General features: G+C 35.9%; 1 protein-coding gene across 1 annotated transcript in view; it reads left to right on the forward strand.

Moving 5' to 3' along the window:
* INTU (inturned planar cell polarity protein) overlaps nt 1-12,866 on the forward strand; it is an 80,535-nt gene that overhangs the window by 19,222 nt on the left and 48,447 nt on the right. Inside the window, exon 3 of the mRNA XM_008581610.1 lies at nt 6,372-6,457. Coding sequence (XP_008579832.1) covers nt 6,372-6,457 — 86 coding nt within the window. The remainder of the gene's footprint in view (nt 1-6,371; nt 6,458-12,866) is intronic.

Raw genomic sequence — 12,866 nt, forward strand, 5'->3', positions numbered from 1 at the left:
AGAGAATAATATTGAGTGAAACGAGTCAGGCAGAGAAAAAGAAATACCTCATGTTCTCACTGATTTGTGGGAGCTAAAAATAAATAAATAAATTCACACACATACATACACACACACACAAAAGAAAAAAACCTTGGGGGGGGGTGAAGATATAACAACTATACTTTTTTGAAATTGTTCCAACAAGCAAATGGAAAGGACATTCTTGGGTGGGAGGGGAGAGAGGGAGGAGGGAGGGAGGTGTCAGTGATGGGCCATAATAATCTAATACATTGTATATTGACAAAATAAAAATGTAATGGGAAAAAAAAAAAAAGATTATAGAATGGGATCAGCCCCTCCAAATAAATGTCATTCATTCATTCAACAAACATATATTGAATGCCTACTGTGTGCCAAGCACTATATCCATATTTTCCTCCAAGCAAACATACCCACACACATATATGTATCTATGACTCATGCTCACACCAGAGAGCTTACAGGTAAGGGAGCAATATATATGAACTGTGGAGATCTCAAAAAGTATCTGTACAGGAATAAAAGGAGAAATTTGACCTTTTTATCACACCATACATAAAAATCAATTTTAAGTATATTGTACATCTAAAAATGAAAGATAAAAGAATAAAATTTTTAGAAGATAATATGGGAAATATCTTCAAGATCTAGGAAATATTTATTAAACTGCACTAATCACAAAACAAAATATTAATAAATTGGTATGCATTAAAATTAAGAACTTGAGTTCATCAAAAAGACACTATTGTAAGAGTCCAAAGGCAGACCTCCTAAAATTGATAAGTGGCTTTTGTAAAAAGAACAGCAAATCAATAATAAAAAATATAGGAAACCTAATTAAATAATAGACAGGAAACCCAAACAAGTACCTTACAAAAAAGAATGTCCAAGTGGCCAATAAATTTATGAAAGAGTTTTCAACGTCATTATTCATCAGAGAAATACAAATTAAAACCACTACACAGACCCTATAGCTGCTAAAATTAAAATTATTGATAATAACAAGTGGTAGAGAGGATGTGGAAAAACAGGAGCTCTAATATACTACAGTTGAGAACTCACTTTGGAAAACTCTTTCAGTAGTGTCTACTAAAGCTGAACATATATATTCCCTATGATTTAGCAGTTTTACTTCTAGATGTGAATATAAGTACAATAAAAGACATTTACTTGAATGTTCCTAGTGGTATTATTTATAATAGGTAAAATTGGAAACAACCCAAGTGATTTCAGTCCAACAGATGAATGGATATATAATTTGTGAAATAATTGCACAATGGAATGCTATATAGCAATAAAAATAAATTATAGCTAAATGCAGCAACATGGATGTTTCTCACAGACATAACATTAACCAAAGCCAGGCACAAAGTAGCAGAACAAATCTAAGATGATAGAAGCCGGAATAGTTTTTACCTTTAGGGAGCGTGACCAATAGGAATTGGGAGAGGGTGCAGGTAGACTTCGAGGATGCTACTTTTTGACCTGAGTGTGGTTGCATGGGTATGTTAACTTTGTGTTAATTCATTGTACCCTACTCTTACAACTTGTGCACTTTTTTTACGTGTATTAAATAGCAAAAATAAATTTTAAAATTAAAATTAAAAATAGCAATAAAAAGTTAGAAAAAATGGGCTTGTGATTTCAACTTTATAATGGAAAAAACTTTGATTTACTAGTAAAAAAAAATTCAGAATAAAATAATTATTTTGTCCTGGGTGCGCAGCAAAATTCTTTTCTCATAATAAGCCCTCAAAAAAACATATATTGAATAAATGAATAAACCAAGTAAAAAGAATACATACAGAGAAAACAATCAGAAATAAATATAAATACAGCCAACTGCTATAGTGTCGAGTTAATGTGGGGGCATGTTGGTAAAATGGAACAATTTGGTCAGGCTCCCCTCGCCTCGGACCAGTTCAGGGTCATTCGGTAAACATTGTGTGTGTGGGTGTAGTAAGCGCGCCTGCACTGTGGCACCACTTTTGCTGGTGTTTTACTGCCTCGGGTGCCTGCCCTGTGTGGCCATGTTTTTCCAGACCTGCAGCTTCCAAGGACCATGTGGCCAGTTACCTAGTTTATAGGTAACTGTATAAAGGGGTCTGGTGACCCAGTCTGTGAATGGGCTTGAGGCATCTGGGAGCTCCAGACCCAGCCCTAACTCAACCGTCAGCCCAGTCAGTGCAGGATTACCGTCAGGTAAAAGAGCCACGACAACTAGTGTGGTCACCAAGCATTACAACTGGCATCATGAACAGGATTAAGAACTAGACAGTTGGCACTGTGAGGATTCCAGGCCTTAGCTGTAGCTTAGCCAGAGCCAGACATGGCATTATGGGTGATTATTTTCTCTACTTTTTCAAATTTTTCTATTTTATTTTATGATTATGTTCCATATTTTTAAAATATATATTTTAGAAATAAACAATGGACTAACTTAATGTCATCATGGGTTTAGCTAATTCCACAAGGTGCTTCTGCGATGTGAATTTCTCACTTCTTTTTTTCATAGTTACGTTTCACACCATGTCTGTGGTTGAACTGTGAGGGAACCCTGTAGGCAGGAGGGTCATAAAAACTTAGTCCTAGTAATATATTTCCTAGGGGTGACTTCTGCCATTGTCTAGCTGAAGAATGATCCTCCTTTGACTAAAGTGCCTGGCCAGCACAGTGAGACTGGTGACTCTTTTCCTTCTTTCCTTTCAAGACAGCAGAACTCTATTCTATTCTAATTCTCATTTGCTGGGATCATGGGAATTTTCGTGTCCTTTTTGCTCTTCCTGCTGCCAAAGACTTGCATCATTATTTTTTTATATTTCTATTTCTAAGATTTTCTTAAAGTTTGATAGTTGGCTGAGAGCTTCTGGGCTACCCTGTAGCCAACTCCCGTCCCCAGACCAGATCAAGTGGAAATCCCTTTATTATGTACATCACGGAAGCTGTGTGTTAGCTCGGTGATTATTTTTTCTTCAAGATTACTCATTTTTGGTCATTTTAACTAGGTGTTTTTTAAGGATTGGAAGGGATAGAATTAGAGAAATCACATATTAATGTTCTAGACACAATACTCCTGCAGACTGTTCCTGATAAAGAATGAAATAGTTTTTATTTTAAGCTCCTTTTGTGTAACTTCTAATGTTTTCACCTATGATCACTGACTGACTAGATGTTTTCTATGACACAGTTGTGGTGTTAAGTTTCTCTTTTAAATTTTTTAAAGGTTTTTATTTACTTTTTAAAAATCTTTTAAATTGAGGTATAACATCCATTTATAATGTATACAAATCTTAAGTGAACAGTCAATGATTTTGACATATATATATATACACCTGTGTAACTACTACCCAGGTCAAGATTTTGAACATTTTCAGTACCTGGAAGACTCTAGTACTTCCTCACAGTCGATTTCTGCTGCCCCCAGCCCCCCAGGCAATCTTACAAGTCAGAAGTCTTCTAACAGAGTTGATTTTGCCTGTTCTTGAACTTCATATAAATGGAAGTGAGTTCATTGGAAAGACAGAATTTTAGGCTTTTTAGAGAGCTTCTGGTGCAATTACTTCCTTCTACAGTTGAGCATCAAAGGTATTACAAGATTTACCCAAGAAGAGATGGCCAGTCGGTGATAAAGCTGGGAGCCATTCTGATTTCCATTCAAGGGCTCTTTTACTTGCTGTGTTGCTCACTTTATTAGGTGGGGGAATGTACCAAAGGATTTTTCCTTGAAGCAAAAAGGGAAAAAGAAATTATCTAATCCTTTCGAAATGTAATTTGGAAGAAAGTATTAACCAACAACAGTTTAACACAGTCAATCCATTCTGAGACACTTATCCTAAAATATAATCTAAAACAGATCAGCAAATCACTGCAGGTCAAATCAGGCCCACCACCCGTTTTTGTACTGTCTGTTTAAAAAAAATTAAAATAATATTTTATGACATATGAAAAGTATATGAAATCCAATCATCTGTGTCCATAAATAAAATCTCATTGGAAAACAGCCGCATTTATTTATTGCGTATGGCTGCTTTCAAGCTATAACAAGCAGAGTTGAGTAGTTGCGACAAAGACCATATGGCCAGCAGAGCCTAAAATATTTACTATCTGGCCTTTATCAGAAAAAGTTTGCTGACCCAGATTAAAAGAAGGAAAAACTATGTGCATAAAAATGTTTACTGAAGGACTTTTAATATTTTTTAAACTAAATGGATAAATATGTTGATATTTTTATGATGATACATGTCTCCTACTTTTAGAGGTTTGTTAGATGATTCTTTCAGGTGATATTCCCTGTAACACTCAGCTATAGAAACGTATTCATTAGGGTTTGGAGAAAAAATTCATTTGAGACCTCATCCAATGGAATTTCAGTTTAAAGTAACAAATTTAAAATGGTTTCACTCTGAGGCTAACATAAACTACAGACAACAGAACCCATTATTAGAATGGTTCAAAAATAGCTTTGTTTTACATCGATGCTTGTATTTTGTATTCATCATTCCTTTTGTATGTTTGCTGTCATTACACCTACAAATAGTTTGATGTAGTAGTCTTGTTTAATCTCTTATTTAAGAGGAATTAGAGGAGCATGTCGCTTTTTTTCCAAGTGGAATTGAAGTTGGAAGTTTATTTTAGTCCACAAGTTTTTCCTTGTAGGAAAAGTTCCCAGGTTGCCCAGAGTGCTGCAGTAGTTTATCGTCATCATGACTCGGTGCCCACGCTCACAGAACTCTCAACTGAGTAGCATCCCTTGAGCATCTAAACCTACTGAGGTCTTTTTAAGCCTACGTAGGATGACCTAAGAAACCCCTCCTGCTCACCGTGCACTTAGCTCCTGCCCCATATCATAGAGTATAGAGGTATATAGTGTATAAAGATACCTAAAGTATCACTATTTCTCTCTCTTCCCCAAACCTGAAGAGGGTCAAGGGGCACCTAGCAGTGATTTGCATTAAAAGAGATGACACTGAACTTAGGGAACACCAATCTTTTATAACAAACAATTATTAATAATAAGACATTGCTCTTATTATACTGTACAGTAAACAAACTTGACCTTTGTACCGGAAGGACATAACTATCTCTGTCACCAAAGGCTGTTCACTATACAAACATCCTTGAAAAGATGATTCAGAACAAAGATTCTCAGTGCCTTGGCTTGCAAGATGTACAGAAACATGAGACATCCATAGAGAATTGTCTACCAACACTGTTTTACATATGTACATGTTTATTATCTGTCTTCCCCAAAGAATATTAAGCTCTATGAAGATAGTGATTTTATCCATTTTGTTTGATTCTGTGCCTGCAGTGCTTAGAACAGTGCCTGGAACACAGTAGGTACTCAGTAAACATTTGTTGAATGAATGAATATGAAGTATTTGATCGATTTCCTAATGATATATTTAGGAATGATGAGAAAAATAACCTTGGGGCCGGCCCGGTGGCGCACTGCGCTAGTGCGCCGCTTGGGAAGCGCGGAGGCGCTCCCGCCGAGGGTTCGGATCCCACATACAGACCGGTTCCCGCTCACTGGCTGAGCGAGGCGCGGGGGCAACACCGAGGGTTGCGATCCCGTTGCCGGTCCCGGTCCGGTACGGGGGTGACACTGAGGGTTGCGATCCGTTGCCGGACACGGAAAAAGACAAAAAAAAAAAAAAAGAAAAAAGAAAAATAACCTTGATATGTCTTTATTTCTATTAATATATCTCACTGGTGTTTTGATATTATCTTTAATTATGTTCTAAAATTAAATTTCCATTTTAACACTGATCTTCATTTTATTGTCAAATTTGATAAATATACACATTTAAAGAAAAGCCATGGGAAAGGAGATTTTACCAAAACATGCTGTGTATTTTAATATTGTTGGAACCTCTGTAGCAAAGAACTATGTGTAGACACAGATCAATAATAACAATGAATACCACAGCTTATTAAGTTATGATGTACCACATGGATTAAAGTTGCAGCTGAATTTTTTTACTGTGGGTCTAAGCGATTAGATTCAATTTTGTTAAGTGCAGTACTTGGTTTGTTCTGCAAATTTTCCATTTGTCCTTTGGGTTTACATAATTCTCTCTCCTCTGTAAAGAATAGGAGTATTCATCTCTTTAAATATTCATAGTTTGTATTTTGTTATGGTGCAATGTTGGGCAGTATTACAGATTAAGAAGAGTAGCTCTGCCTCTAATGAGCTGTATAACCTTGAATGAGGCCCTGAATGTCTTTACCACATTTTCCGTTGTACTCTGAGGAGGTTAGAATAGATGCTTTTAATTTTCTAATTCTAGATCTTTTTGATTTTTGGATATTCACACAACTATCTTTTATTATTATTCTGTTTTTAGGTGATGTCCTTGTTGCTGTGAATGATGTTGATGTGACTTCCGAAAACATAGAGAGAGTTCTGTCTTGCATTCCTGGACCTATGCAGGTATGGAAATTCTTTTTCTATATTTTATGATGAGTTACATGAAATAAATACATCTTGTACTATTTTCTTTTTCAAGATTCTGGAAATTATCATGTATAATGAGTGAGTTACATTTATACTTGGATATTTAAGAAATTTTAACTTTTTAACATTTTTAGCTTTGGGAGATTGTTCTAAAAAGAGAGAAAAATATCTACAAGTAAATCTTATGCTAAGTAAAGCAGCAACAGCAACAATAATAAAGACATATATAATTACCAACATGTCATTATAACTACCATATCTGCTGACAATCTAGCTCCTAGAAGAGTCATTTTAAACAGTCATAGAATGCTGTATTGTCTGACATTAAAATCACTATTGCTGTAAAGTTTTTTTAAATGATTTGTTTATTTTAAAAACTAATTATACTGTTTTCTTGATTTTTCTGTTATCTAGTTGTCTTTCTCCTGAGCTTCTGTTTAGCTAAAGAATTATTTTTCATTCCTTGTAGATAAAAATAAATTTCTTTCATAATAAGTCATTTTGATTTAAATAATAAATGGACTTAAATAATAAATAGTAAACATTGACATTTCATATCATAGATGACATTTATAGGCTACTATAGATGTATTTTGAAAGTGCTATACATTTTATTTATGGATATTCTGCTCTTGTTAGCATCAGGAATTAGCTTTCTGTCTTGGGAGGCAGGGAAATTGATATGCTTTAAATAGGTTAGAGAATTCATCAGGCAGTGAGAGGATGAAATTGTTTTTGGATTGGTCAGGATTAAGAACAGAATCCATGATAAATCAGAATCTTACCTCTGATTTGAGATTCTGAAATAATAAGACACACGATAAAATTCTTTATTTTCTAAGAAATAAGATTACACTATGTTCATTTACTTCTCTTAAACATACACATGTGTGCATGCACACACACAAATGCACATGTGCACAGACATACAAACACATACATACAAGGATGTTCTGTAAATTTAGGTATCTTTGGAAATATAAAATGAAAGTGCTGGAATAACTGTGGTAGTCAGTGACCAGCAGTACCTAGGAATGGATAGAGAGATGTAGGTGGAAATGCTGTGGTATTTGAAATATTAACAATCAGATGGACAGTGCTAGAGTAGGGTATGCTGTTACCGTTTTAGTCACTAGATATAGGAGGTCCTAGATGGTCCAAGGTAGTAGGGTACCTCAAGGGGCTCAGACAGCAGCTACTTACCAATCAGTAAAGAAGAACTGTAGTATTTTAACCATTGAACCAGCTTCCCCCAAATAAAGTGGCTGTGTATCAGTTTTGAGTAAGGGCTCCCCCTTTCTTGCCTATGTTGATTGCAGGTATACTGCCAATATTGCAAAAGTTCAACCATGTCTCTTCTGTCTTCAAAAAAAGAGAAATTATGGTGGAATCACATTATACATATATTTAACTAACATTTACAAATTCAGCTGTGCACACTTGGCAGGAAAAAAAGAGAAAAAAAAATAATGATTTAAATATTTCAGACCAGTTGCACCCACAATTAACACGTCCTCTGTAAGTGTGCAAAAAGAGTCATGTATTTGCTATTTGCCCAGTTTGCTTCTTACCACATGAGCGTCTTGCTGCATTAAGTGTGGTTCTGAGTTTAAAGATACATATCTTTTTAATACAATATGGCTCTTACCAGTACTTCCATCTGGTGCCAAAAATGAAGAAACAGCCGTTTGTTTTGAAGATGGAATTAAAACTGTGTGAGTTAGATTTACTGACTTGAGAGACTGTTTTGTACTCCAACATTACAGTGCCTTCCTAATGTAATTTCAAGGGTATTTTGACTATATACAACTTTAGGATATAATTCCTTCCTAAGTGAATATTATTAAAATCCTTTTTATTATTTTTAAAAATAAGTTTAACATTTTTTCTTATTATGAAAGTAATACATGTTCATTGTGGAAATTTTGGGAAATACAAAAAGGGACAAAATCTCTTTGACTCCCACCACCTAAAGATATCTACTATTAACATTTTGGAATATTTCATTCTAGTTTTCCCCCTTGAGTATAAACATGCATGCATTTGTTTGTTTATTTGTTTGTTTGACTAGCAGAATTGGTATTATAGCTGTGTATTTCTCAAAAGCAAGTACCTGCATTTAGGGCAATGTATCTTTAATAACTATGTAAAAGGTAGTTAAAATTCCTTTAACTAAAAACCATGTTTAATTAGTAAACCACCTTTTTCTTACTTTGTTAGTGTTGCAGGAGGGACTAAACTATAAGCTTTTCACTACCAGCCATTCTCTGAGGCCAAGTAACCTAATTCCGGGAGGCAGGAGCAGAACTGAGAAGGGAACTAGTGTTCCTGTGTGGCAGGCAACATGTCGGGTGCTTTGCTTATCATTTCCTTTAACGATTTCATTTATTCCTCATAACAACCTGTAATATTCCAATAATTACTATTTCTGTATTATACATGAAGGAAAAGAATCTAAAGGAGATTTAATGCTTTGCACAGGGTTGCAGAATTAATAACTCAAAGAATTGAAACTCAAACTGACTGCAAAGCACGAACCTTCCATTTCACACAACCTGTGTGGATCTTGTGTCTGTATCCCTTTGTTTGTATCCCCTTGTTTTTGCTGAGCCAGAACTAACTAAGGTGGACTTGTCCCAGAAAACGTTGTTTGGCATTTGAAACAGTTATTCAAGCAATGATAGATGAATGCTGATTTATAAAGAATGTTATAGACTTTTTAACATTTAAATTTGGAAATATCTAACAGTAACATTTTAAACATATACTCAGTATAAAAGTAATGTGAAAGCCTCTTGTCACCTACCAGAAGATGGCTTGAAGACAGTGTAATGTGGTAGAAAGGTCACCGAGGAGAAGGAGGTCAGATCTCCATTTTAAACCTCACTTTGAGCAAGTTTCCAAACTCTTTGGGTTTCAGTTTCCTCATCTATAATCAGAGGAGATTTGAGAGGGTAATCTCTGAACCGATTTCAATTCTACAGTTCTCTGTTTGCTTTTTAAACAATGTCAGTTATAAATAGATTCAGAATACCAGAATGAAATCCAGAGGCAAAGCCTGTGTACTTAGTAAAGCACAAAAAGCCTAAATCATTTTGTTTAAAGCCAAGTTTTAATATTTTCCAAAATAGTTGCCTCAGATTCTTCAAAAATGTTAGTATTATGAACGACAAAAAAAGGCTGGAGAACTGTTCTAGACTAATGCAGACTAAGTGGCATATAACTAAATGGGTGGATAATCCATGATTGATCCTGGATTGCTGTGGCAAACAGCTGTATTGGAACAACTGAGGAAATTTGGACTTGGACTTTATTAGATAATAGTATTATATTTAATGTTAAAATTCCCAAGTGTGATAATTATATTGTGATTGTATAGGAGGATGCTCTTATACTTAGGAGATAAAATATTAAAATGTCTACAAATAATTTTCAAGTGGTTCAGCCAAAAAAATTAAAATAGAGAGAAGGAAGGGAGATGGAAGGAGCAGGGAGGAAGACAGGAGAGAAGAGATGGAATGAAGCAGATGAGGCACAGTGTTAACAATATTGAGTGAGGGATACAGGGGTGATCATTGTATTCTTCTTGCAACTTTTCTGTAGGTTTGAAATTTTAAAATAAAAAGTTGTGGATTTTAAAGAAAAGGCTGTAGAAATTTGAAATGGCAAGAACAAAGGTGCAGGTACCCTTCTAATTACTGGCTTTTGTGACCTTGATCCATTGCCACAGCTCTGTGTACTCATTTATTCAACAAGCACATAATCGTGCATGTAGTATACAAGGGGACTTCAACAAGTTCATGGAAAAAATGGAATTAAAAGATGAAAATAAAAAATAAAAGTTTTTTCCTCCAAATAAGCTCCCTCAAGTTCAAGACACTTTTGTAAGTGATGGTAACAGCCACTTAGCCCGTTCCTAAAGAACTCAGGGTCCTAGGAATTTAGCCATGTCAATTCAGTCTTTTTTACATTATGAAGAAAAATGGGTGCTCTTTAAAGATGTTTCAAGATTACAAAATAAAAGAAGTCAGAAGGAACCAAATCAGGACTATAAGGTAGATGCCTAGTGATTTCCAATCTACAGTCTCACAAAATTGCCCTTGTTGGATGAGAGGAATGAGCAGGAACATTGTCTTGATGGAGAATAACTCTCTGGTGAAGCTTTCCCAGGCATTTTTCTGCTAAAGCTTTGGCTAATATTCTGGAAACACTCTCATAATAAGCAGTTGTTATCATTCTTTGGCCCTCCAGAAAGTCAACAAGCAAAATGCCTTGAGCATCCCAAAAAACTGTTGCCATGACCTTTGCTCTTGACTGCCCTGCTTCTGCTTTGACTGGACCACTCTACCTCTGGTACAATAGCTATTGCCTTGATTAGGCTTTGTCTTCAGGATTGTACTGGTAAAGCCATGTTTCCTCTCCTGTTACAGTTCTTTGAAGAAATACTTCCAGATCTTGATCCCACTTGTTAAAAATTTCCATTGAAAGCTCAGATCTTATCTGCAGCTAATCTGTGTGCAGCAGTTTGGGTACCTATCTAAGCAGAAAGTTTGCTTAAAGTTAGTATTTCAATCAGAATTGTGTAAGCTGAACCAATTGTCCATGGTGTTGGCTGTTATTTCTGCTGTTAATTATTGGTCATCTTCTATTAGGGCATGAACAAGATTAAATTTTTTCCCTGCAAATTGATGTGGATGGTCTGCCACTGCAGGCTTCATTTTCAACATCATCTTACCATTCTTAAAATGAGTTATTCATTTGTAAACTGCTGATTTCTTTGGGGCATTGTCCCCATGAAGTTTTTGTAAATCATTAATGATTTCACCATTTTTCCACTGAAGCTTCACCATAAATTTGATGTTTGTTCTTGCTTTAATTTTAGCAGAATTCATGTTGCTCTGATAGGGCCTCTTTTCAAAGTGATGTCTTCTTCTTCTTAGTGCCTCAAACTAGATCTTGTTCAGACATGTTATAACAAGTTAGTACAAATTTATTTTGGTGCAAAAGAACATTAAAATCCACACATAGTTTTTCATAATACACATTTTCCATGAACGTTTTGAGGACTCCTTGTATGTTTATGTAGTACATCATTGCCTTCCCTGGCTTGATCAGAGAGCTTGGATCCAAATTTTGCAGCTGACCATGACTGATTTTATTCAGCACTAGGCCATAGCTGGTTTTCCTGGAGCTTTGAAGGAATGCAACTCCTTCTATAGGAAGAGATCATTAGTCTTGCCTACAGATCATTAGTCTCGGACTCTTACCTCTAAGGTACTTTGTAGGCCTAGAGGAGGGGGCAAAGGAGATGATACTTGGGCTCTCTGGTTAGCTCAGTTGATTAGAGTGTGGTCCTGATAACACCAAGGTCTAGGGTTTGCTCCCTATACCAGCCATCCACCAATAAGAAAAAAAAAAAAGATGATCTTGAGTGGAATGTCTTAACTTTTATTATTTCCTTGTTACACAAAAATGATACTTATATACACTGTGGAAAAATTAGGAAACAGACTATTAAAAAAATTTCTTTAAAGTTGTAAATCTTCCCTATTCTCAGAACCCAGATGTAACCATCTATATCAATATTTTAACGTGAAGGAGTGATATGATCAGATTTGCATTTTAGGAATATATTACTCTAGGTGAGGTAGGGGTATGTAAGACTCTCCAGTCTCCTCTGGAAGCTATGTAGTCAGGTTTGCAGTAGTCCAGAAGAGAGGTGACAGGTCTGAGCAAAGGTGTTGACTGTGGGAATGGAGGAGGAGATTAGAATTATAGAGGAGGTAAAGATGACAGTACTTCTTGCAGGAGAGAGAGAAGTCCAAGAAGCCTTTTAGGTTTTATCTTGAGTAACTCATTGAGATTGCTGAAGAAAAGAGGATTGAGGAGAGAGAATTTGCTGAGCCAATTAGATTCAATTCCTTCAGAATTTTGACTGAGGAATATTGAAGGCATCTGCCAGTTGTTAGCCAAAAGGGAAAAGGTGAGACATGCAGAACACAGTATAGATGTGAAAGAGGCTGTGTAGACTGTGAGGCAGAGGTGAGAGACTGGTCTCCTTCTGCAGCTGCTTCACATTGTGACAGCCTCCTCAGTCCCAGCTGTGAAGATAATGGTAGCTAAAGGGGAGAGAAAGGATCTGTTTGTTGGTAGAAGTTGAGGAGACATTGCTTCGTAAGTAAGATCGGTTGAAGATAGAAGTAGAAAGAGGGAATAATTAAAGAAACAAGACTTTAGAAGTGATGAGTTACAGAGAGCATGTCTATGGACCTGAGAAAGTCACATCGTCTCCTGAACAGGGAGGGAAGGAGGAAAGGTTGGGCAAATTGCCCAGATAAGAGGGAGACAGAAGATGAGGGATCATGAACATCATCACAGGCTAAAG

The sequence above is a fragment of the Galeopterus variegatus genome, unplaced genomic scaffold (genome assembly GCF_000696425.1).
Source record: "Galeopterus variegatus unplaced genomic scaffold, G_variegatus-3.0.2 Scaffold2404, whole genome shotgun sequence".
NCBI classification, from domain to species: Eukaryota; Metazoa; Chordata; class Mammalia; order Dermoptera; family Cynocephalidae; genus Galeopterus; species Galeopterus variegatus.